General features: G+C 40.4%; 1 protein-coding gene across 1 annotated transcript in view; it reads left to right on the top strand.

The window, feature by feature from the left end:
- LOC143927652 (D-threitol dehydrogenase-like) overlaps positions 1-27,762 on the top strand; it is a 119,014-nt gene that overhangs the window by 38,729 nt on the left and 52,523 nt on the right. Inside the window, exons 3-6 of the mRNA XM_077451857.1 lie at positions 6,974-7,201; positions 10,438-10,509; positions 15,144-15,360; positions 18,227-18,435. Of these exons, the coding sequence (XP_077307983.1) occupies positions 6,974-7,201; positions 10,438-10,509; positions 15,144-15,360; positions 18,227-18,435 (726 nt within the window). The remainder of the gene's footprint in view (positions 1-6,973; positions 7,202-10,437; positions 10,510-15,143; positions 15,361-18,226; positions 18,436-27,762) is intronic.

Here is a 27,762-nt window from a genome sequence, read left to right as displayed (position 1 = left end):
ACAAACCTACTGACCCCTAGCCCTAGGGTATACATTTAGCTCAGCAGGTAAAACAAGCATGGTTATTTAAGTAATGAAAAATGATTATGTGCTAAAGAAAATTTCTGCATAGGTGTACCACCAACTTCTGGACTCTTCATGTAAGCACTTGTAAAACCTTTGTACTGCCATAGTTTAATAGCTTGACAAGCTAATTTTACCCGTGCCAAAATAGTACCATACAATTGGCATGGACAATTATTATACCCAAAAAACTTATATATTACAGTTTACCAATCCAATTCTAAGCCCTTGTACACACGGTCGGATAATCTGTCGGATTGCGTCTTATCGGACCGTGTCGTCGGATAATCCGACTGTGTGTGGTATGCATCGGACTGATTCCGTCCGAATCTCCGTCCGACCCAATTTTCCAACATGTTGGAAATATTTCCCGACCAACTGGGCCAGACGGACCTAATCCGATCATGTGTAGAGCATTTTCATCGGACCAAGTGCCACTCATGCTCAGATCAAATTCCTACATCAAAGCTATTGGCTACTAGCATGAACGTAGTCCCATCGTAACGAAATTATGTCATCACGTTCTGAAAGATCGGATTTTTCCCCAACTTGGCCCGACCGTGTGTATGCAACAGTTTCGGACAAGATCCGACGGACAAAATCCGACAGGCAAAATCCAACGGATTTGGTTGTGGAAATCTCCGACCGTGTGTACAGGGGCTTAGACTTGGTGGCTGCAGTCATTTCCTTTTTTAGTTATTTTCTTTTATTTTCACCTTGAATAAGTCTGTTATTTTTACATTTCCTTTAACAGATGAAGTTGTCCAGCAAAGGTGGCAGTTGTGGACAATGGGTGACAATGGTCAACATTATTGATTTACTGTATGTCAAGCCTTTATTCTAAAAAGAAAAAAAAAATCAGTTGCTGTAAGCTGGAGTTTGACTTTAGTTAGTTAGGTCTATCCACACTCCCCTCCCTCCAGATTGCAAAGACAGTTGGACTGGGTTGCAAATATGTTGCAGGCACAACGCTTTGTTTCACGATGTGGCAAAAATGATCCCTCCTTTCAAGGGCAATACCTCCATACAGAATATGACCCATTCAATTGAATGGGGCCACACGGCACCCATAAAACAAAGGCTAGGCTCAAGGTTGTGTTGCGTTGTTCCCATTCAAAAAGCTATGCGTTGTGGTTTGCTTTATAAGATGCAAAGCAGGTGTAAATGAGCCCTTAGCCTAAACAAGATTAACCAAATGTAGCCACCATATCCAAGGACTGGTAAGCTGCAATATATTTAATATTTGTTCTTGGGTTTGGTTATATTTTAAGTAAGGCAGCACTCAAAATTTCCACTCGCCTGCTCACATTTGGGGAGTGGAAATTAGTTGAGGGCGAGTGAGCAGCTGTATTGAATGGGAGACAATTCTACGATCTGCCAGGAGACTGTGGGGAACGGAGAGGAGAGAAAGAGGAGCACTGCCAGATCACACAGAGAGGAGGGGAAGAGGAAGGAAGAGGAGAGCTGGCTGGATCACACAGAGATCGTATCTCTGTTGTCAAACAAAATCTTGCCTCCTGGACTGGCTCCTATGATATACAGTACACTGGTCCAATGCTGATCCAACGGCACTCCCCTTCCTCTCATTTTCCTTCCCATGAGGCTACATTGATAGGCACTGGTAGGCTGCACTAATGGGCACTGATAGGCTGCACTGATGGGCACTGATAGGCTGCACTGATGGGCACTGATAGGCTACACTGATGGGCACTGATTAGGCTGCACTGGTAAGGCTGTATTGATGTGCACTGATGAGGCTGCACTGATAGGCACTAATAAAGTTGCACTGATATGCTGCACTGATGGGCACTGCTAGGCTGCATTAATGGGCACTGATGAGGCTGCATAGATGAGCACTGACAGTTGTTGTTAATATTTATTTTTGTAACTTAATTCTGCATAAAACATTTAATAGAGATAATTTATGAGGGTGTATTTAGGGTGGAATTAGGGACGGGGCAGGGTAGAAGTTGGGTGGGGCAACTGGGGGCGAGTAACTTATAAGGCCTGGCTAGTAGCTCAGGACTTGAAATATTGAGCCCTGAAGTAAGCCATTGACCAATCTTTTTGTTGGCATTATTTCCAGTTATGGGTAGGATTTACTTGTTACGGCATTCATTTAATTTACACACTGTGATTATTACAATTATTTCCAGAAGTACAGTACATGCCCTAAAATTTAACCTCCATAGCTCCTTGGGCACAACCACATGTAGAGACCTGATTGAAAGAGTGTTTCTTAGAAATGTTCTGTGTTTCATGCATGTAGAAAGTTACATTTTCTACAGTTAATCATAGAGCTGGCCCCAGGGAAATGGGAGGAATTGGCTCTCATACAAGAACTTTTAACCACTTCCATACTGGGCCTATTCTGACACTCATCTCCTACATGAAAAATCATAATATTTTTGCTAGAAAATGACTCAGAACCCCTAAACATTATATATGTTTTTTTAGCAGAGACTCTAGGGAATAAAATGGCGATCATTGCAACTTTTTATGTCACACAGTGTTTTAAAAAAACAGTTTTATGAATATAAAAAAAATACAGCAAAGTTAGCCCAATTTTTGCATAATATGAAAGATGATATTACGCTAGTCACCTAGCATGGCATGCTTTAAAATTAAGCACACAAACTTTGGTACTCTCCATAGGCGGCGCTTTAATTTTTTTTTGCAGGTTACCAGTTACCAAGGAGGCCTTGGGCTAGAATTGTTGCTCTTGCTCTAAAGAACATGGTGATACCTCAAGTGTGTGATTTGAACGCAGCTTACATATGTGGGAGTGACTTACATATACATTTGCTTCTGTAAGAGAACACGCAGAGGCGGGGGTGCTTTAAAATGTAAAAAAAAAATTATTGTTTATTTTACTTTTTTTTTTTACACTTTCTCTTTACATTTTTTTAATCCCTTGTAATAGGAATAGTGCATGACAGGTCCTTTTTATGGAGAGATGTGGGGTCTATAATACCCCACATCTCTCCTTCAGGCTGGAAAGACTGAGATAATAAAAAAATGAACTGTCTTTGCCTTTCCAGCCCCCGGTTTTGTTTACATCTGCCAGCCCGGACGTGATGTCATCACACCACACCTGGGCCTCCGATGGTCATAGAGATGTCTGAGGACCATCTGGTCACCAGACATCTCTATGATCAACTTCCGGGAAGTGACCGATTCATTCTCCAGCTCGCCGTTTGTACGGGCGAGCCCGGAGAAGCAGGAGGGGGGCAAGCGGCTGAACTGCACCTATGATTGTTCTTACAGTGCACAGAATTTCCGGCTGAAAATGATGATATCTAAATGATGCCTGTGGCTGCAGGCATCATTCAGATATCCCTACTCAAAGTCCAAGACGTGAATGACATCCTTGGGCTGGAAGTGGTCATGGTGTCTGCCTCCTGATTGTATTTTTTTGTCTGCTGCTATGATCAGGATAATGGATAAAGGACAATGCACCAGGTAGGTTGCCCATCCAGACTATGGTAGTGCTCAGGGAGGTCTGGAGAAGCTGCTTCTTGTGCTCCACAGGGCAAGAAAGATTTTGGCAGTTACCATTGAGAACCCAGAGTAGCTGAGCATGCCTCACTAAAAAGAAGGGACACAAAAGCACCTTGAGATGGCCCCTGACCAATATACTATGTACAATATGCATGTGAGTGTTTTGTCAAACTGTTGTTTCAGGCAAATACCATATATATATATATATATATATATATTTAAAAAACTCTATTTACATGAAAGCTGATGTGTAGCCATCACCTGCTCCAGGCAATTAAAATTCTTTGAAGTATAACTACGTTTAAAACTAAGGTCAAAACTTTTTTTTTTTTTAGTTTTCAATCCAGTGGAGAGAGATTAGAAGGCTTGTCAGGTTTTTTGCTGTCTGTGCCCCCATTAGGTAGATCCACCCTCTTTGTCCTGTTTATCATTATCATTGAATGTGTTGTCCCCATTAAAGCAGTGAAGGGGAAATTTTCCAATGGGGGCACTAGTTCTGGTGGCCTGGGGAGCCCCAATGGATTTCCTCTCACTTCCTGTTTGGCTACAGGACACAAAGTGAAGGGCAATTTCCCTAATGGGACACAGATGGCGAAAAAAAATCTATTCTCTTTTGTTGTTCTTCCCTCTTACCCTCCCCTCTATCCACCTTTAACGTTCCCCTTAACACCCTAGCCATGTAACGTTGGGTTCCCTGCATTGTCTTCTGCTAGAATTGATGGTGTTATACTCACAAAATGTTTGCAGAACCCTACTGAAGTCCTATTGTGGACTGTTTTGATAGTTTATTTTTCTTGGGAATGTTTGTATTGTTATTTTTGTACAGAAATTGAATAAATACATTTCATAACCCCGGCTGATGTCAGACGTGGCTGACGAAATGCGTGATGGTGGTTCATGGATATTATATTTATTAATCTAATTCAATTTATATACCGTATGTATGGACATTTTATATGAAGTCATATTGTGGACTGTTTTGACAGTTTCTTTTTCTTGGGAATGTCTGTATTGTTATTTTTGTACAGAAATTGAATAAATACATTTCATAACCCCGGCTGATGGCAGACGTTGCTGACGAAATGCGTGATGGTGGTTCATGGTGGATATTATATTTATTAATCTAATTAAATTTATATACCGTATGTATGGACATTTTATATTTAATATAGTATTTATATATGTCACATAATAATTCTAGATTCTTCAGCACTATTCATTTATTGATTTATTCTATGCATTCACATATTTATGTTTATATGATTGGTTGTTTGAGCGTGGTATGAAATGTATTTATTCACTTTCTTTACACATTTAGACTACAGTCTCACTACGAGCTGCTCTCCACAGATTCAAAAAGTATAATTTTAAATTTTTACTTTTAGTTTATTGTTTGGTTCAGTGTGTACGGCATAAAGGTGTCACCTATTCCCCAGGTTAAACCAGCACCCATGGACAAACAAGCAGCACTTAAACACAGTAATACATGCAACTTTTGCATTCCAGCATCACCTTTAACCAAAGCATTTATAAATGTGTTAGTTTTTTTTACCACTGCCTATGTTCCTGTTGGGGAGATTTCCTGACATCCTGTCAGTAAAACAAAGTAATGGTGTATATCTCTATTGGAGGCCCAGTCAAAAGCAAGAGTCGAACAGGGAAGGGTTAGAATGTCTGACAATATTTTTGTTACTGTCTGTGCCTTCCTGCTCTTGTTAAAACTGCACCCCTCATTTCTTGCCTTGTTGTCACAGGGACAGGAAGGGAGCAAACATCTCCCCTATGGGGGCCCAGACAGAAATGAAAACCCAGTATGATTAGGAAGAGGTGTTGGACGCTGGACCAATATTTCCAATATTTGTGGGCTGGAGCCTTGGTTTGAGTGTGTGTTCTTCTAGGCAGCTCTCCATAAACTGACACCATGGGACAGGCGGTATCTCATGTAGGCTGGTGTTTGAAGAGGTGTTTGAAAGTCCAGAAATTAGATTTTATTAAGTGTAACCTTCAATAAAAATCTAACACATTTTGGGTGCTAGAAATGGTCTCCCTTCATCAGGGTTTATCATTTCTTGGAAAAATAAAAATGATACTGGACGTGTGAAGAGTAGTAAGCTCCAAAAAAGGATATTTTTCACATTTAAAAGGATCTGCTCCAGGTTTAACAGCCTGCTATAAAAAAAAAGAAAAAAAAAATGATATACAATAAAAAACAAACTCGAATTTTAACTCTTCACTATTCTATCCTAAACTGAAAAAAATTGATACATTTTAAAAGTTGACTGCTCAAAATTCTACGACCCTGTACACCAGAACATAACATTCTCACAGGATATTGATCAACCAAGCTTTTATGGGGAGAAAACAGTGAGGCCTCAGGAAGTGGATGGAAACAGTAATCTGAGGTCAGAATTTTCTTTTCTACAACATCTCATTTTTCATTTTTTACACTCTTTGGTATTTATTTGGTGGAGTGAGGATTGTCAATTAAAAAAAATTGTATTTTTATTATGTACAAAGTAGTTTTAAATAAAATGTCTCATTCAATCTTTTTTCATTTGAACAAACAAGCAGTACAGACACTGGAGGAGATGGTCTTTTTACAGGTTGAAGTGGGCATCGCAACCACAGTTAGTATTACACAAGTCACAGTTAAGAATTTCACAAGATCATAGATATAACATTTGAATTAACAAATAATTAAGTTATAGAACATTAACTAAAATTTCTAAATAAGACAGAATGAGGTAGGAAAAGCTTTTCCGCCAATGCAAAACCAAAAGGCTCTTGACCTTCCAATGGAAGAAGTAAAAAAAATAAAAATAAAAAGCTAGGGTCGACATTAGCCCTCAGGTTCCAGTGTAAATATGTGACTAGAGTGTTGGAAGAGCAGTTAAATGTAAATTTAAATGATGAACCTAAAGTGTGAAAAAAACACAGCAATGTTAGCAGCAAATCATCTTATTTAAAGTTGGAGGACAAGAATTTACGATAGTCCATCTCCTTTAATTACATTTGCCTGAAGTCAAAACGTTCTCGCCTATCACCTACACATCCATTTTATTTTCTATTCGCTAGGTGAACAATATCTCTGCTTTCCAATTACATGATTATGGTCCTGCAGTAATTATTTTTGCCGTTAATTGCCAACGATAAATAACCCCGCCACACATGCATTTCACCTTGGTGACCTTCTTTATCCTGATCGCAACTTCTCTATTCTATAATTTAACGCCTCTTTAGGCCCAGCAAGAAAATGATGTACGGGTTTTCCTGGAGGAGATAAGTAAATTTCCTTGCTTCGGTTCTGCTTGCGATCCCTCGCTTTCTTGTCTATTACCGTGCAGGCTGTTTCCATTTTCACACTTAATAGGAGGACATCTGCATTCCGACTCTGTTTGTTGTCTTGTAGGAGTTGGCCGCTTTGGGCGAGCAATACGACATGGTGTTTATCGACGCTACGGAGGAGAATCCTATAAACTATTACAACCTGATTATGAGTGGCAATATGCTAAGGATGAACGGTGTGATCTGCGTACAAAACGCTTCTACAAGCAGCCAGGAAGGCATCGATGATGAGACGGGATTTATGTCCAAGGAAATGACAGATGTAATTAAGGCAGACGCCAGAGTGGAGCAGGTTAGTGCTGAACGACTGCAATACACAAAACTGGAGCTGCTGGCTAAGTAATTTGAACAGGCAGAAGGGAATATTTAACTTTAACAGTTCTGTTTAGAGCAGACAGATTTTATTGTTTCTGGTGCTGGGGCATGGCAGGATGTCCTACGCTGAAAATAAAATCTGTGATTTTTTTTGAAGGTCTTTGTTAAGGCGTAACTCCTCATTGATATGAGTAGGGCAAGACAGTAAAAGTCACTTTTTTTTATAATATTCTCAGCCAATTTTGTTCTGTTTTGCCTTATAGCAGTCTTTTTCAAACAAGGTCCCAGCTCTAAGGTTCCTCCAGAGGTTGCTAGGGGTTCCTTGAGCAATGAGCTTGTGGGCGGGGGCCTACTTGCCCTGCATGTGGGTACCTTTCTCGTGGATGCACGCATCAATGCCCAAGACCAGGAGGGGCCACATTCATGTGAAATTAAAACATTATGGAGGTACCCCAGCTTAGAGATGAGCCGTAACTAGTGTGCAGTAGTAAACTATAAAGAGTTCTTAGGTTAAAGTGCTGTCCCTTGTCACTACACACCTTGCTTGTTCATGCTTGCATTTAGAAGGGACACCGCTGAGTCTATGCCCAGTCAGCCAGTCCAGTGTATCAATAATCACAAACACAAAAACCTCCTGTGCTTGGCAGTGGGTCCACACAAAGTAAGTATGCTATACTTCTATCCTGGCTGGTATGGATACACCTCACCTTGCTGCCCTCTTAAGACTGGGTGAGTCTGGACAACTGGAACCAGAAAAAGAACTAACTAAAAGAGTAACTAATGCAAAGTACAAAGCAGCCAGTTATAGTACCTGGCGAGGGTGATGCGCTACAGAGACCTCACAAACCTAGCCGCATGATACAGGAAAAAGAAGAATCAAGTGGGAGCAAGCATTAAGTCCACGCTAGGTGCTTATCAGGACCCTATTCTATCACTGGGAGTGAGGTGGCAGAGGTACACTGGATTCGCTCCACAAAATGAAAGAGAGGGCACACAGACTTAGTGCATTATCCCAAAACCATTGCTTTATTAATAAAAAGGGTAAAAAAGCTCCGAGGAAGAGGCTGGTCCTTGAAACTCCTTAGCCTACTGGATTTTTGCTTCCTCTTACCACATGACATTATGCAGTGTGGATTGGATGACGTTGTACCATATGATGAGCTTGATACATTTGGTATCTTGTGAGTACAATACTTATCATTTTTATTATTAAAGAAATGGTTTTGGGATAATGCACTAGGTCTGTGCGCCCTCTCTTTCTTTTTGTGGAGCCAATCCAGCGTACCTCTGCCACCTCACTCCCAGTGATAGAATGGGGTCCTGATGAGCGCCTAGCGTGGACTTCATGCTTGCCCCCACTTGACTCTTCTTTTTCCCGTATCATGCGGCTAGGTTCGTGAGGTCTCTGTACCGCGTCACCCTCGCCAGGTACCATAACTGGCTGCTTTGTACATTGCATTAGTTACTAGTTACACATAGCAATTGCATTCCTCTTCCAACTTATCTTGCCAGGTTATACAGCTGTAGTGGTCTTGCTTTATACCTTTTTGTGCTTTACAGACCCAGTTATTTTGATATTCCAAATGCTACCATGCACCCCTTCGATTTACTTCAGACCAGGCTTAGAACATTTAAAACTTTACTGAAGTTTCAGCCAAGCTGAGACACTGCCCTAGGACAAATATTTGAATCAGAAGGACTTCACTTTGACTTTCAAATTTATATTTTTGCTCCCAGCCATTAACACCTTGACAAGAAGTAAGGGAAAATCTCTTTAACAAAGCTAAAAACAAAAAAAACTCAAAAATTCGAATTCTTCCCTACTCTATCCAAAACTGAAAAAAAACGAGTTACTTGTCAAAAGCTAAACCAGGCCTGCCCATGCATGCTGCAACATGGGAACTTGTATAATTTATTATAGTTTTAGTTAAAAAATGTTACTTTAAAAAAATATATTGCGGCTTGCAACTCCTTAGATGTGGTGTCTGCATTAGTTTAGTAGGCCTTTTCCTTTATTTTCACCTATTGGTCCAGCTGTTAACATTATCCCTGTCCTAGGTTGGATATGCTAACCACTCCACTGTATCTATGAAGGAGCAGCGTAGGCACTCTTGGACAGTAGCATTGTTAACCTATGGAGAAGATGGACCAACAAATTAAAGCCTAGCTCCAGCTACCACTCTTTCAGCAGTTACAGAAAAAAGGTTTATTCTCCTAAAGATAAAGGGTTTAGCTAAATTAATGCCAAGTTGTGTTGGCCCTTGAACCATGCAGGCACCATCAGATGGGAGGTTAATCAGCCACAACCCTGGTCGTGAATGGCTGACATGCAATTCGAAATGGTATAAGGGCCATACAATTTAGTAGAGGATAAGCAAAAATAATGACATAATGTGATATGGGGCAGCAATAATTCCAAGACCTTTGACTTCTTTATTCATAAGATGGATGCCTTGTTGATTGTTTATGGCCAGTCTGGACAATAAGGGAAGAAAATGTGAACATCAGTGCAGGATAGGGATCAGCCAAACACTCCCCCCCAGTTCGGTTTGCACCAGAACTTGCGAACAGACCAAAAAATTGTGCAAACACGTGAATACCATTAAAGTCTATGGGGCACAAATGTGAAAAATCGAAAGTGCTTATTTTAAAGGCTTATGTGCAAGTTATTGCCATAAAAAGTGTTTGGGGGCCCAGATACTGCCCCAGGGGACATGTATCAATGCAAAAAACTGTTTTTAAAACTGGCGTTTTATTGGGAGCGGTGATTTTAAGAATGCTTAAAGTGAAACAAAAAAAATATTCCTTTAAATATCGCGCCAGGGGGTCCCCTTAGTCTGCCCGCAAAGTAGCGCATTTTCCCCATGTTTAGAAAAGTACTGCAGCAAAATGACATTTCTACATTTCTAAAGGAAAACATTTTTTTCAAAATTGCTTACGGCTGTAATATATTGCCAGTTCCCGGCAATATACATAAAAAATAATAATAAAAAAAACAGCATGGGCCCCCCCCCCCCAGTCCATATAAGGCCCTTTGGGATATTAAGGTGAACTCCATGCCATTTTTTTTTTAATGGAGTGGGGAGTCCCTGCCCAAAATCCATACCAGACCCAAAGGGTCCCCCCCCAAAATCAATCCATACCAGACCCAAACGTGCAGAAAATCATATTCATGAAGCTGATTTCTTGGATTCCTAAATTTGTCTTTTTAAGGTGAAGTTACCGTCAGGCTGTGGAATTTTTATTGGAAGACGAATACCTCTCCCTCAGACCTCCCCTCCATTGGTAAGCCTTTGTTTGATTTCCCTGAATGCTGATATATATTATATATGTAAACAGTATCTCACAAAAGTGAGTACACCCCTCACATTTTTGTAAATATTTTATTATATCTTTTCATGTGACAACACTGAAGAAATTACACTCTACTACAATGTAAAGTAGTGAGTGTACAGCTTGTATAACAGTGCAAAGTTGCTGTCCCCTCAAAACAACTCAACACAGCCATTAATGTCTAAACCGCTGGCAACAAAAGTCAGTACATTCCTAAGTGTAAATGTCCAAATTGTCATTTTCCCTCCCAGTGTCATGTGACTCGTTAGTGTTACAAGGTCTCAGGTGTAAATGGGGAGTAGGTGTGTTAAATTTAGTTTTATTGCTCTCACTCTCTCATACTGGTCACTGGAAGTTCAACATGGCACCTCATGGCAAAGAACTCTCTGAGGATCTGAAAAAAATAATTGTTGCTCTACATAAAGATGGCCTAGGCTATAAGAAGATTGCCATGACCCTGTAACTGAGCTGCAGCACAGGGGCCAAGACTATACAATGACATGGTTGACCCAAGAAGTTGAGTGAAAGTGCTCAACGTCATATCCAGAGGTTGTCTTTAGGAAATAGACGTATGAGTGCTGCCAGCATTGCTACAAAGGTTGAAGGGGTGTGGAGGTCAGCCTGTCAGTGCTCAGACCATACGCTGCACACTGAATCAAATTGGTCTGCGTGGCTGTCATCCCAGAAGGAAACCTCATCTAAAGATGATGCACAAGAAAGTCCGCAAACAGCTTGCTGAAGACAAGCAGACTAAGGACATGGATTACTGGAACTGATGAGACCAAGATAAACGTATTTGGGTCAGATGGTGTCAAGCGTGTGTGTTGGCAACCAGGTGAGGAGTACAAAGACAAGTGTGTCTTGCCTACAGCCAAGCATAGTGGTGGGAGTGTCATGGTCGGGGACTGCATGAGTGCTGCCAGCACTGGGGAGCTACAGTTCATTGAGGGAACCATGAATGTCAACGTGTACTATTACATACTGAAGCAGAGCATGATCCCCTACCTTTGGAAACTGGGCCACAGGGCAGTATTCCAACCTGATAACGACCCCAAACACACCTCCAAGATGACCACTGCCTTGCTAAAGAAGCTGAGGGTAAAGGTGATGGACCGGCCAAGCATGTCTCCAGACCTAAACCCTATTTAGCATCTGTGGGGCATCCTCAAATGGAAGGGGGAGGAGCGCAAGGTCTCCAACATCCTCCAGCTCCGTAATGTCATCACGGGGGAGTAGAAGTGGACTCCAGTGGCAACCTGTGAAGCTCTGGTGAACTCCATGCCCAAGAGGGTTAAGGCAGTACTGGAAAATAATGGTGGTCACACAAAATATTGACACTTTGGGCTCAATTTGGATATTTTTACACAGGGGTGTACTCTGAAAAAATATATATACACGGTATATACAGTATCTCACAAAAGTGAGTACACCCCTCACATTTTTGTAAATATTTTATACTATCTTTTCATGTGACAACACCAGCATTATTTTCCAACACTGCCTTAACCCTCTTGGGCATGGAGTTCACCAGAGCTTCACAGGTTGCCACTAGAGTCCTTTTCCACTCCTCCATGATGGCATTGATGGTGGATGTTAGAGACCTTGCGCTCCTCCACCTTCCGTTTGAGGATGCCCCACAGTACATGTTGACATGCATGGTTGCCTCAATGAACTGTAGCTCCCCAGTGTCGGCAGCACTCATACAGCCCCCGACCATAACACTCCCACCACCATGCTTGACTGTAGGCAAGACACATTGGTCTTTCTACTCCTCACCTGGTTGCCAACACACCCGCTTGACACCATCTGACCCAAATAAGTTTATCTTGGTCTCATCAGACCACAGGACATGGTTCCAGTAATCCATGTTCTTAGTCTGCTTGTCTTCAGCAAACTGTTGGAATACTGCCCTGTGGCCCAGTTTCCAAAGGTAGGGGATCATGCAGCCCCCGACCATAACACTCCCACCAGTATGCTTGACTGTAGGCAAGACACATTTGTCTTTGTACTCCTCACCTGGTTGCCAACACACACGCTTCACACCATCTGACCCAAATAAGTTTATCTTGGTCTCATCAGACCACAGGACATGGTTCCAGTAATCCATGTCCTTAGTCTGCTTGTCTTCAGCAAACTGTTTGCAGGCTTTCTTGTGCATCATCTTTAGAAGAGGTTTCCTTCTGGGATGACAGCCATGCAGACCAATTTGATGCAGAGTGCGGTGTATGGTCTGAGCACTGACAGGCTGACCCCCCACCACTTCAACCTCTGTAGCAATGCTAACAGCACTCATACATCTATTTCCCAAAGACAACCTCTGGATATGACGTTGAGCACTTTCACTCAACTTCTTGGGTCAACCATGCCACTGTATAGTCTTGGCCACTGTGCTGCAGCTCAGTTTCAGGGTCTTGGCAATCTTCTTATAGGTAACTAAGACAGTGAGTAAAAATCTCCTCAATTAAGTCACAGACAGCAGAGAGTCTGATAGAGGCTCTAACCCATCCTGACACTTCAAAAATGAAAAAAAAAGAGTTATGTGTGGAATTTGGCTGTAAAGCATCTAAGAGTGCCTTGCAGCACTATGGTCCTCGGTTTAAATCCCAGCCAGGACACTATTTGCATGGAGTTTGCATATTATCCCTGTGCTTGCATGGCTTTCCACTCACATTACCAAAGATTTGCTGGTAGGATAATTGGCTATGAATTCATAGACAAAACAATGAGGACTTTAACTATATCTCCGGAGGAAGCCAGTGACACCACATTATTAAATATTTATATATTATATATTTTATATATACATATATATACATATATATATATATATATATATATATATATATATATATACACACAAAAACTCTTTATAAACATTGGACCAAAGTCAGTATAAAAACATCAATTGAATAATGGGGTTCATCAACAAGACCTTAGAGAGCAATACAGAGTAGATACAAAAATGAGAACCAAAGTCTACCTATTTAATGGTTTGACATCTGCTTTTCAGGACTTTTTCCTGAAGTAGCAGATGTCTAACCATGAAACGCGTAGGTTTTGATTCTCATTTTTGTATCTACTCTGTATTGCTCTCTAAGGTCTTGCTGATGAACTCCATTATGCAATTGATGTTTTTATACTGACTTTTGGTCTTGACTTTTAAAAAAAGATTTTTTAAATAAAAAGTTATATTTTATAATATGGTGTCTGTGAACTACCTCTGGAGATATAGTTAAAGTCCTCACTGTTTTGTCTGTGAATTGGTATATTTATGAGTTGGGGATGATATCTCCATTGGTTTTTATAGCTAGCTCTATACCAACTTCCCACATCTACTATTTGTCGTGGTAGTTTTAGGTACATTGGCTCCTGCTTAGATTGTAAGCTCTGGAGGGAAGTATGTTGTACTGCATAGATTTTAAAATGCCTGTAATAAAAAAAAATAAAAAATTCAGGAGCTATGATTACATATTACACGTTTCTGAGCCCAACTCCCCAAGCCATAAACCAGTTCAATTAATCTTGGCTAATGGGATCTGGGGGTGGGGGTGCTGTGGGCAGACTGAAGTTCGAGGCTGATAATAGATGTAACCATTTTTTGTCAAAGTCAACCAAGACTACATCAGTAAAACCATTAACACATTTTAAAATTAAAAGGTAGGTAAGAAGTATAGTCTAAATACAAGTGCCATAGGTATTCTTACTTGGATCTTGGTGGTCTATTTATAAAAAAAAAAAAAATGCTGTACAAATATGACCAAATATTTTCTATGATCATAAGTGACTTCTAGTGGACATAATGTAGTATTTTTCCTTAAAAGCCTCAAACAGTCAAAAACCCAATTGTGGCCACTAGATGGCACTAACGATAAAAGAAAATAATCAGATTACATGAAATATGATAAAATGATTTCATTATGAATGTGTATAATAAAAATAAAAATAAAAAAAATTAAATAATGTATTCAATTATTATTTTTATTTTTTTAATACACATTCAAGTTAACTTTTCACTTGATGTTTGCAAATTTGTTCATGCACATGCTTGTGTGCAGATAATCACATAGACAAGTTTTCATTATGGCTCTGAAAATGTTTTTCACATTTATATAAACACTTTATTTTATATCTAGCCTCCAAGATCCAAGTAAGAATATTTCAGATGAAACAACTCCTGCACCTTTCCTCTGCGCAGGAGCTTCCTGTAATAAAGACCAGTCACTGCTGCGATCTCTCCTTGTGCAGGGTGACTGGTCTTGTCTCCGCCCCCCTCCTGTAGCTTGTAGTGGGTGGGACCTGCTGGGCCCCTCCCACGGCTCTGCTCTCTGTACAGCACAGTAGTTACACTACTTTTCAAGGTAATAACTGGGATTGACAAGGCATTTTGTGCACTCAAAGCAGATTTATATTCTCTGTAGATATTGAAGAATAAATTTTAATGAAAATTTTATTGCCTAGAATTTAGCTTTAAAAAACACTAGGCTTTGCTACGTGAATTGTGGTGAATAGATTGAAAATGCTGAGAAAGCAGAAATACATTAGACAAAATTGGATTCATATTTCAGTCATTTTTTATTTTCATGTAGAAAGGAATTGTAGAAGATGACGTTTTTCGAGGGTTTGGGGGGCTCGGCATATTGGACCGCTTGCGGCTGGATGGCAAGGTCGCCTATGTGACCGGAGGAGGTCAGGGTATTGGACGAGCTTTTGGCCACGCTCTAGGAGAGGCGGGTGCTAAAGTGACCATCGTGGATATGGACTTGCAAAAAGCTGAGGCTGTGGCACATGAGCTGCATATGAAAGGTATGTGATTTTTGTATATACTGTATCATCCATCATTTGTTATTATCTATGTTACAATCATCTGTTATTTTCAGAGGAACATTGCGCACCTTATTCCACTATGGTGTCACTGAACCATACATGTGGATTTTCCACCCCACACATTTAGTTTTCACTATATACCTCTAATTGGGCTAGACTGTCAGCAGGCCTACGATCAGTGCCGGACAAGGTGGGGGAAAGGTTGGGGCCAATAGTGGCACAGGCACCAAAATGTATGTAATGATTGTGGCATGCGCTGAAATATTACCAATAGTTGTAGAATACGACAGAGAACGAAACTGGTGCACAGATATGGGGCTAACAGTGGGGTAGGAAATAATGCCCTAATGTTGCTTGTATCACTGAAAGGGAAAAATGGCTCTGCATCGGTGGTGTCACTGAAAGTAAAAAACTTCCCTGCATCGGTGGTGTCACTGAAAGAGAAAAATGTCTCTGCATCAGTGGTGTCACTGAAAGGGAAAATTGTCTTTGCATTGATGGTGTCACTGAAAGGAAAAAAGTCCATGCATCGGTGGTGTCACTGAAAGGTAAAAATGTCTCTGCATCGGTGGTGTCACTGAAGGGGAAAACTGTCTTTGCATTGATGGTGTCACCGAAAGGAAAAAAGTCCATGCATTGGAGGTGTCACTGAAAGGTAAAAATGTCTCTGCATGGGTGGTGTCACTGAAAGGTAAAAATGGCTCTGCATCGGTTGTGTCACTGAAAGGTAAAAATGTCTCTGCATCGTTGGTGTCACTGAAAGGTAAAAATGTCTCTGCATTGGTGGTGTCACTGAAAGAGAAAAATGTCTCTGCATCGGTGGTGTCACTGAAAGGGAAAATTGTCTTTGCATCGGTGGTGTCACTGAAAGGGAAAAATCTCCCTGCATCGGTGGTGTCACTGAAAGGGAAAGTTGTCTTTGCATCGGTGGTGTCACTGAAAGGTAAAAATGTGCCTGCATCGGTGGTGTCACTGAAAGGGAAAATTGTCTTTGCATTGATGGTGTCACTGAAAGGTAAAAATGTCTCTGCATCTGTGATGTCACTGAAAGTAAGAAACGTCATTGCCTCAGTGGTATCACTGAAAGAGAAAAATGTCTCTGCATCGGTGGTGCCACTGAAAGGGAAAATTGTCTTTGCATTAATGGTGTCACTGAAAGGAAAAAAACTTTCTTGCATTGGTGGTGTCACTGAAAGGGAAAAATGTCCCTGTACTGGTGGTGTCATTGAAAAGAAAAAATATCCGTGTTGGTGGTGTCCCTGGAAGGAAAAAATGTCTATGCGCCAGTGGTGTCACTGAAAGGAAAACAATGTATCTGTGTTAGTGGTATCATTGAAAGTCAAAAAAATATCCCTGCATTGGTAAGGTCACCAAAAAGGAAAGAATTCCCCACTTCTCTGCTGAAAGGAAAAAATGTCCATGCGTCAGTGGTGTCACTGGAAGGAAAAAATATATCTGTTTGCCATTCCCGCTGTCAATGGACACAGCGGGAGCCAATCAGCGGGTCCGGCGGATCATTCTGTGGAGAGACGGAGCAGAGGTGTGCCTACGTAAACAAGGGAGCCAAGGAGAGATCTTGTGTTTCAGCTAAACTGAAACACAATCTCTCTTTTTCCTCCAGGGCACCTCTCCCCCTACACTGTTAGAAAGCACCTCCCAGGCACACATTTAACCCTTTGATCACCCCTGTGTTAACCCCTTCCCTGTCAGTATCATTTATACAGTGACAGTGCATTTTTTTTTAGCACTGATCACAGTATTGGTGTCACTGGTCCACAAAGAGTGACCAATTTGTCCGCTGCAATGTCGCAGCCCTGCTAAAAAATCGCTGATCTCTGCCATTACTAGTAAAAATAAAAATGGCATAAAAATATCCCATTGTTTCTAGACGCTATAACTTTTGCGCAAACCAATCAATATATGCTTATTGGGATTTATTTTTTTACCAAAAATATGTAGCAGAATACATATTGGCCTAAACTGATGAAGAAAGTAAAAAATATTGTTTTTTTATTCAAAATTGTCGCTCTTTTTTTGTTCATAGCGCAAAAAAAAAAAAAAAACGCAGAAGTGATCAAATAGCACCAAAAAAAAGCTCTATTTGTGGGGAAAAAAAGTGCGTAAATTTTACTTGGGTACAACGTCGCACGACCGCGCAATTATCAGTTAAAGTGATGCGGTGCCGTATCACAAAAAAATTGTCTGGTCAGGAAGGGGGTAAAACCTTCCAGGGCTGAAGTGGTTAAAGGCTAGAATTCTGCATTGTATGTTAACGGGGGGGGGGGGGGGGGGGGGTTAGATTGAATTTCCTCTCATTTCAAATTTTTCAGAGTAGCTCTCAGCCTACCTGAGGCCTGCTCTGAAAATTTATAGAAAGTTAAGAATTTTTTTTAATATTATTTTTTAATAATGATGGATGATTGGGACACATAACAAGCATACAGAGGGATGTGACTGCAAAAGTGAAAATGCACTTTAAAAATACAGGACGTGTGCACTCTCTTAAATTAGCACTAGGTGGCGACATATACCAATAAACGAAGAATATAATTTATTGAAGTTCAGTTAAGAAAAAATAAAAAAATAAAATGAGATATATATATATATATATATATATATATATATATATATATATATATATATATATATATATATATATATATATATATATATAAAATCTGCTACTTAGTATGTTGATTACGGACACATTGTAGCTGTTGATTCCAATATTAAAGCAATTGCCCACATATTTATAAATATCTGCCATTAATTACCTGTCCATTTAAAATAGAGAAAAATAAAAAAAACCAACTCAGCTAATTTTACTGTTGGAATTATTTCGCAGGCATAAATTCCGTTGCTATGGCAGCCGATATTAGCAAAGAAGAAGATGTGAAAAGAGTGGTGGACGCGATTGTGGCTAATTGGGGGAGAATTGACATTGCGTGTAATAACGCGGGAATTAACATGAATTCGGCGAGCGAAGATACCACCCTGGAGGAATGGGACAAAACGTTTAATGTGAACCTACGTGGCCTCTTCATATGTTGTCAGGTGTGTTCTCTGGAGCTTATTAAGACATGTTATAGCAGAACTGAGAGGTCCAATTAGAAGGTTTCCGGAGGGTGGTGAAGTCAAATATGATTGGGGGATTACTTTTATTTTGTATAATTAGTTTTATGGGGTTTTTTTATTCATTTTTATTTTTTATTTTTTTTTATTGGTCGCCCAATAAAGCACATTTGGCAACCGCTGAGATCAATTTATAACTAGCAATTGGAAAAGGTCCATATAGGAAAGACAACCCCACCAAAAAAAATAGAAACTTTTCCAGAACATTCTCTAGTTAGCCAGGGCACAAAAGACTATTTAACTACAGGTATTTCCGCATTTTAGGGTAAAAAGGAAGGTGTCTTTTTCAGGCTTTTACAAATATAGGTAAAGCCATACTGCCACATGAAGTCACCTAACTAAAGTTCCTTAACCACTTCAGCCCTGGAAGGATTTACCCCCTTCCTGACCAGAGCACTTTTTGCGATTCGGCGCTGAGTCGCTTTAACTCCCAATTGCGCGGTCGTGCGACGTGGCTCCCAAACAAAATCAACGTCCTTTTTTTCCCACAAATAGAGCTTTCTTTTGGTGGTATTTGATCACCTCTGCAGTTTAAATTTTTTGCACTATAAACAAAAAAAAGAGCGTCAATTTTGAGAAAAACGCATTATTTTTTGCTATAATAAATATCCCTCAAAAATATATATAAAAATTTCTTTCCTCAGTTTAGGCCGATACGTATTTTTCGACATATTTTTGGTAAAAAAAATTACAATAAGCGTTTATTGATTGGTTTGCTCAAAAGTTATAGCGTCTACAAAATAGGGGATAGTTTTATGGCATTTTTATTAATATATATATATTTTTTTTCATAGTAATGGCGACGATCAGCGATTTTTATCGTGACTACGACATTATTGCGGACACATCAGACAATTTTAACACATTTTTGGGACCATTGCCATTAATACAGCGATCAATGCTATAAAATTGCATTGATTACTGTCAAAATGTCACTGGCAGTGAAGGGGTTAACCACTAGGGGGCGGGGAGGGGTTAAGTGTGCCCTGGGGGAGTGTTTCTAACTGTCTGGGGGATGGGCTAGCAGTGACACGACACTGATCGCCGCTCCCAATGACAGGGAGCAGACAATCAGTGTCCTGTCACTAGGCAGAACGGGGAGATGCTGTTTACATCGGCAAGTCCCCGTTCTTCAGCTCTGTGACACGATCGTGGGTATCCCAGCGGCGATTGGGTCCGCGGGTATCACAGAGCTCGAGGCGCGAGCACGGCGGGCAATTCAGAATACCGCACGGGTACGTTGCTTTGCCCAGCCGTGCCATTCCGCCGACGTATATATGCTGACAGCGGTCGGCAAGTGGTTAAGCCAAACAAGCTATTCTAAACAAGGGTTCAGTGCAGAGGTTTAACTAGAACCTTCAGGGCTCTGAAACCGTAAAGGGCCACCCTGACCGCTAGGGCCCTTTCCATGGGTCCTGGGGCCCTTTCCTCTGGTCCTAGGATCCTTCTCTCCGACTTGGGGACTTTTACCTCTGAGTCTGGGGCCCTTCCCACCAGCCTGAGGCCCTTTCCGGGCCCTTTACTCCTATTGTGGAGCCCTTTATAAGCACCCAGTTTACACTGCGACACAAAGTGACATGACAAGTCAAAACACACATTCATTTCAATGGGTGCCATCTTAATCAATGCGACTCAAGTCACAGCGACAAAAAAATAAGGTTCCTGCACTATTTTACTGCGACTTTGCTACGATTGGAGTGCCATAGACTGCAATGTCAAATCACAAAATTTGCAAGCAAGTCGCAAAGAAACCACAAGCAAGTCTCATGACTGTGTGGGTCACGACAGTGTGAACTGAGCCACAAACCTTTCACTTGCATACCTCCCAACTTTTTGAGATAGGAAAGCGGGACACCTATTAGCAAAAGTATATAGGCATAGGACACACCCCCTGAAAGGAGAATTATATTTAAAAAAACGATTGGTTAAACCCACCAGTGTTTTTTTATTTTACCACTATTATTCCTTTTATATTTACTCTTGAAATATACAAATGCAGCAATTTAGAAATTGGATGAAAGGTCTAGCACTGGGAAATACTTTTTGATAGATGAGTAGTGTATTTTATATACAACTATATAGATCAGACCAAATTGAGGGACAAATGAGGGACAAATGAGGAGGAAAGAGGGACAGAGGGACTTTGTTCTAAATCAGGGAAAGTCCCTCGAAATCAGAAACAGTTGGGAGCTATGCACATGTTCTGCAGAGGGCCCCCTAGTTGACGTTTCGCCCCCTCCCACCCCCACGGTGGCGAAACACTTGTGTCCAGCCACAAGTACAGCTTCTCGATCCTGGTAGTTCAACTACTGGTTCAGTGGAACACTAGGGTTCCTCCAGAGGTTGTTAGGGGTTCCTTAAGCTGTGACTAATTAACTTCCTATTTGATGGCACCTGCATATTTCTAGGACCAATGAATGATCTTATTAGCTATCTGTAATTGTGGCATTCTGACCACCACTGTAAGCCCCCGTACACACGGTCGGACATTCCGGCAACAAAATTTGTTGGATTTTTTCCGACGGATTTTGTCCGAAACTGGTGTTGCATACACACGGTCGGACAAATTTGTCGGAAAATCCAATCGTTCAGGAACGCGATGACGTTCGTTCGTTGCGACGGGACTACATTGCGGCTAGTAGCCAATAGCTTTGGTCTCCTAATTTGATCTGAGCATACATGGCACTTTGTCCGATTGGAATTCTCTAAAACGATCGGAAAAAGTCTGATCGGATTTTGTTGTCGGAAAATTTGAGGTCCTGCTAGAGCCCACACACAATTATAATCCGATCGGACCTTTTCCTTTGGAATTTCCGACCGTGTGTACAGGGCATTAGGGTTTATTGTTCCTACTGACCACCAATGTAAAAGGCATTTTTCCATTGCCCCCTATAGAATTGATTTCAGTAGAGGTTGCCTGAGACTTTGGGATTGTTTTAGGGGTTCCTCTGGGGTGAGAAGAGTGAGAGAGGCTGCTCTAAACTATCTGAGTTTCAAACCCGGGGCGTATCTATAGCAATAAATACATTGAATTAAGGTATGTTTTGGAGGTAGCCCCTTAAAGAAAACTGAATTCTGGAAGCTATCACAAACGACAAAGAACTACTCACCAGTATTGCGTCCAGTTGAACCTTCCCCATTACAGACTTCCCATGCCTTGTCTGCACTGTGTCTATGTGGAGGTGGCCATCTTGGTAGGGCTTACCTTCCTCATGTCAGAGCCTCCAGCAAGGAGAATAGTAAACACTACAGCAGAGATATCACCCAATCTCCTAAAACTAGCAGTCAGAGGCAGCGCTGCCTTAAATCTCACACTGCAGATATATAGCTATGATTCTGTAAACACAGGAGGGCCTAGGCACACTCACTTACCAGGAAGTGCTGTGCAAATTTTTAGGAGAAGGAGTTCAACACAGAAGGCATTTTTTTTAGGGTACTGCTTCAGCACAGTTAACATTTGTAGATGTTTCCTATAACATAGAAAAACATCAGATTTTGAGTTTGCTTTCAATTTTAGGTAGGACTTACTCATTGAAAGCTGAAGACCCCAGTATGTACCTACACCAAACGTAACAAAGCAATTATGGTGATCACTCAAAAAATAAAGGAGCACATGGGCATGCCAATACACTGAATAATACAAAAGATCCCAGCATGCTCTATTTGCACTTCATAGTAGGAGTCCTAAGGAGTATGTACCTACCTTATTTATGCTCTCTAGTCACCTGATTCACCACCAGAGAGAGGTACTGTACTATTAGGCATGGGGAACATGAGATGCTCCCCCTTGTCCCGTCATTGGCCAACCGGCAGACCTGAGTGATGCTACATGGAAGACCGAGTATAACCCTATATAAACACCAAGTCAAAATCTACTGTTGGTTCTATGGCACGGGAAGTGAAAGGAAACCTCCCCAATGGGACAAAGACACCTAAAAAATAAACTAATATAGGTTTTATATTTTTTGTACACCATCCAAAACAGGAAAGAAAAATTTGGGCTCTACATACAGTGGTGTGAAAAAGTGTTTGCCCCCTTCCTCATTTCCTGTTCCTTTGCATGTTTGTCACACTTAAGTGTTTCGGAATATCAAACCAATTTAAACAATAGTCAAGGACAACACAAGTAAACACAAAATGCAATTTGTAAATGAAGGTGTTTATTATTAAAGGTGAAAAAAAATCCAAACCATCATGGCCCTGTGTGAAAAAGTGATTGCCCCCCTTGTTAAAACATACTATAACTGTGGTTGTCCACACCTGAGTTCAATTTCTCTAGCCACACCCAGGCCTGATTATTGCCACACCTGTTCACAATCAAGGCATCACTTAAATAGGAGCTGCTTGACACAGTAAGGTCCACCAGAAGATCCTTAAAAGCTACACATCATGCCGAGACCCAAAGAAATTCAGGAACAATTGAGAAAGAAAGTAATTGAGATCTATCAGTCTGGAAAGGGTTATAAAGCCATTTCCAAAGCTTTGGGAATCCAGCGAACCACAGTGAGAGCCATTATCCACAAATGGCAAAGACATGGAACAGTGGTGAACCTTCCCAGGAGTGGCCGGCCGCCCAAAATTACCCCAAGAGCGCAGCGACGACTCATCCAAGAGGTCACAAAAGACCCCACAACAACGTCCAAGGAACTGCAGGCCTCACTTGCCTCAGTTAAGGTCAGCGTTCATGCCTCCACCATCAGGAAAAGACTGGGCAAAAATGGCCTGCATGGCAGAGTTCCAAGGAGAAAACCACTGCTGAGCAAAAAGAACATCAAAGCTCGTCTCAATTTCTCCACAACACATCTTGATGATCCCCAAGACTTTTGGGACAACATTCTGTGGACCGATGAGACAAAAGTGGAACTCTTTGGAAGGTGTGTGTCCAAGTATATCTGGCGTAGAAGGAACACTGCATTTCATAAAAAGAACATTATACCAACAGTAAAATATGGTGGTGGTAGTGTGATGGTCTGGGGCTGTTTTGCTGCTTCAGGACCTGGAAGACTTGCCGTGATAAAAGGAACTATGAATTCTGCTGTCTACCAAGAGATCCTGAAGGAGAATGTCCGACCATCTGTTCGTGTACTCAAGCTGAAACGAACTTGGGTTCTGCAGCAGGACAATGATCCTAAACACACCAGCAAGTCCACCACCGAATGGCTGAAGAAAAACAAAATGAAGACTTTGGAGTGGCCTAGCCAAAGTCCTGACCTGAATCCTATTGAGATGTTGTGGTATGACCTTAAAACCTTCATGCTCGAAAACCCTCTAATGTAACTGAATTAGGACAATTCTGCAAAGATGAGTGGGCCAAAATTCCTCCAGGACGCTGTAAAAGCCTCATTGCACGTTATCGCAAACGCTTGGTTGCAGTTGTTGCTGCTAAGGGTGGCCCAACCAGTTATTAGGTTTAGGGGGCAATCACTTTTTCACACAGGGCCATGATGGTTTGGATTTTTTTTCACCTTTAATAATAAACACCTTCATTTACAAATTGCATTTTGTGTTTACTTGTGTTGTCCTTGACTATTGTTTAAATTGGTTTGATGTTCCGAAACACTTAAGTGTGACAAACATGCAAAGGAACAGGAAATGAGGAAGGGGGCAAACACTTTTTCACACCACTGTACATGTTTAAAAATGACAATAATTCCAATTTAAAGCAGCCCTTGCAGTGCAGTGCAAGGTCAGCATATTCTGAGCGGGACCCCTATATAAACTGTCTTCTGATATACCTGTAAAATACATTTTTATACTTACCTTACCTCTGTCTGCATTGCTGGGCATCATCCTTCCATGAAGATTCCTGTGGAATGCACAGCAGGTGAAATCTCTCCAGGAGATGCTCCGATGCCCATATGGATGACATTATCTGTATAAAGCCCACCTCTTGACCACTGTACGCTAATCTCTCCAGCTATCCCCCACCACCCCTTCCTGTTTAAAACTCAACAAAATACCCCGTCCTAGATTCTGGCAGATCTTAGCGAGAGTGACGCCTTCACAAACTCCCTCATGTGGCTGTGCTCCAACCTAGTGAATGGGTTAAGTCTGAGCATCATGGGGCATCATGGGGGGGGGGGGTGGTAGGGTTGCCACCCAGCTGGTATTTCACCTGAGCACCAGAGAGGGGAGTATTACGTGGCCCCTACGTGGGCTTTACATTAGCTTTGTTCTGAATGTCCAAGGTAATAGGGTCTCTTCTTAGTCTGTTAGCGATTAAATGTGATTTAAGTTATAAGAGTTTAGAGCTACTTTAACCACTTGACAACCGGCCCATAGCCGAATGATGGCTACAGGGCGGTTGCTTAACTCTGGGAGGCCGTCATATGACGTCCTCCCAGAATTCCGCTCTCGCGCGCCCCCTGGGGCGCGCACTCGAGAGCATCGGTGACCGCCGGGTCCACAGGATGGAGTGATCACTTGTAAACAAACCGGCATCATGTTATGACGCCGGTTCCTCCCTCCCCCTCTCTGTACCGATCGGTACAGCGGAGGGGGAAGAGATCGGAGTCAGCAGCGCTGTGGGCTGCATCTGCAGTGCCATTCCCTGCCATTACTCTGCAATACCCTGCAATACTCTGCAGTACCAGCAAATACCCTGCAATACTCTGCAGTACCAGCAAATACTCTGCAAATACTCTGCAGTACCAGCAAATACTCTGCAATTACTCTGCAATTACTCTGCAATTACTCTGCAAATACTCTGCAAATACTCTGCAATTACTCTGCAATTACTCTGCAATTACTCTGCAAATACTCCGCCAATACTCTGCAACACCCGCCAATACTCTGCAACACCCGCCAATACTCTGCACTACCCTCCAATACTCTGCAGTACCCGCCAATACTCTGCAGTAAAATTCCAGCCAATACTCTGCAATACCCTGCCATAAATTGCCATACTCGGAGATACCCAGCCATACTCTGAGATACCCTGCAATACCCAGCCATAGTCGGTGATACCCTACAATACCCAGCCATAGACATCCCCCCTCCCGCCGCCCTCTGGTGCTTCTACCGACTCGCCAATACGATCAAAGCCAGAATCTTTTTTATTTCAGGCTTTCCAGCTTAGAGGTGAGATGTAGGGTCTTATTAACCCCATATCTCACTGTAAAGAGGACCTGACATGCCATATTCCTATTACAAGGGATGTTTACATTCCTTGTAATAGGAATAAAAGTGATAAAAAAAATATTTTGGGGGAAAAAAATGTCAAACTAAAATAAAGTAAAGTAAAATGAACAATAAACATTTTTTTTTAAAGCGCCCCTGTCCCCATGTGCTCGCATGCAGAAGTGAACGTATACGTAAGTCCCGCCCACATATGAAAACGGTGTTCAAACCACACATGTGAGGTATCGCTGCGAACATTAGAGCGAGAGCAATAATTCTAGCCCTAGACCTCCTCTGTAACTCAAAACATATAACCAGTAAAAAAAAATTTAAAGCGTCGCCTATGGGGATTTTTAAGTAGCGACGTTTGGCGCAGGATCCGATTAATAGACAGGATCCGATTAACCTACCAGCATGTCTTTAGATTGTGAGAAGAAACCGGAGTACCTGGAGGAAATCCACGCAGGCACAGGGAGAACATGCAAACTCCAGGCCGATGGTGTCGTGGTCGGGATTCGAACCAGCGATGATTATTATTTTCATGTAAAAATGCTAAAAGCAAATATATACTATTATGTTACTATTATGTTGTACAAATAATAATAATGAATATTATTATTATTTGTACAACATGTTAAAATAGTATAGATTTTCTTTTAGTATTTTTGTATGAAATTAATAAAAATAATAATACATTTATTATTATTATTATTATTATTATTATTTTTTTGTACAACATATAAAATATTATATATTTGTTTTTAGTTTGTTTGTATGAAAACAATAATAATAATAATTATAATAATAATACTACATAGTTGTTGTTATTATTATTATCATTGTAGTTATTATTATTTTAAAATGTTATGAAAATACTACTACTACTACTAATAATAATGATTATTATTTTCATGCAAAAATGCTAAAAGCAAATATATACAATTTTATTATGTTGTACAAATAATAATTATTATTATTTGTGCAACATGTTAAAATAGTATATATTTGCTTTTAGTATTTTTACATGAAATGAATAACAACAATAATAATAGTAATAATAATAATTTATTATTATTATCATTTTTTGTACAACACAAAAAAAATTGCGTTTAGTTTGTTTGTATAAAAATAATAATAATAATAATAATAATAATTATTATTATTAGTATTGTTATTATTTTCATACAAAAATACTAATTGCACATTTAAGAAAAATGTGCTTTTAGTATTGGCATCTGCTTCCGCATCAGCGTTGGAGAGGCATATAAACCACCTAATTAAAAAAAATATGCAAACATGAATGCATTGTAATCATAGCCTCTATTCTCCAGTTGATAAGTAATAGCAAGCCAGTCTATAAGCCTACGCGTTTCATGGAAAACAGGTCCACTTCTTCAGGACCTAACATTGTACTGGCACCCGAACTGGGTACTTTTTAAGAAAATGGTGACTTTTACACTTGTCAGGCACAGCAAGCAAAGCCAGAGATTAAGTGAACCGTCTCCCATCTGATCAAACAACCAAACAGACCTATGAATGTTCCCAAAGTCCTGTATACAGAAACTGTGCCACAGGGATCTAATACCATGGGGCAAATCCCATGCAGCATGGCCAAACATGTGGCCATGTGGATCAGCTCCAAATTATAATAATAATAATAATAATACATAGTTGTTGTTGTTATTATTATCATTGTAATTATTATTTTAACATGTTATGCAAATACTACCACTACTAATAATAATAATGATTATTATTTTCATGCAAAAATGCTAAAAGCAAATATATACAATTTTTATTACGTTGTACAAATAACAATAATAATTATTATTATTATTTGTGTAACATGTTAAAATAGTATATATTTGCTTTTAGTATTTTTATATGAAATGAATAATAATAATAGTAATAATAATAATTTATTATTATTATTATTTTTTTGTACAGCACAAAAAAAATGTGCTTTTAGTTTGTATGAAAATAATAATAATAATTCTTCTTATTATTATTATTATTAATTTCATACAAAAATACTAAAAGCACATTTAACAAAAATGTGCTTTTAGTATTGGCATTGGCATCAGCGTTGGAGAGGCATATAAACCACCTAATTAAAAAAAAATATGCAAA

The sequence above is a fragment of the Lithobates pipiens genome, unplaced genomic scaffold (genome assembly GCF_037356315.1).
Source record: "Lithobates pipiens isolate NorthernLeopardFrog02 unplaced genomic scaffold, aLitPip1_a1.2 Scaffold_23, whole genome shotgun sequence".
Classification (NCBI taxonomy): Eukaryota; Metazoa; Chordata; class Amphibia; order Anura; family Ranidae; genus Lithobates; species Lithobates pipiens.
Note: the sequence above shows the minus strand (reverse complement) of the source record. Positions and strands in the feature narration are given on the sequence as shown.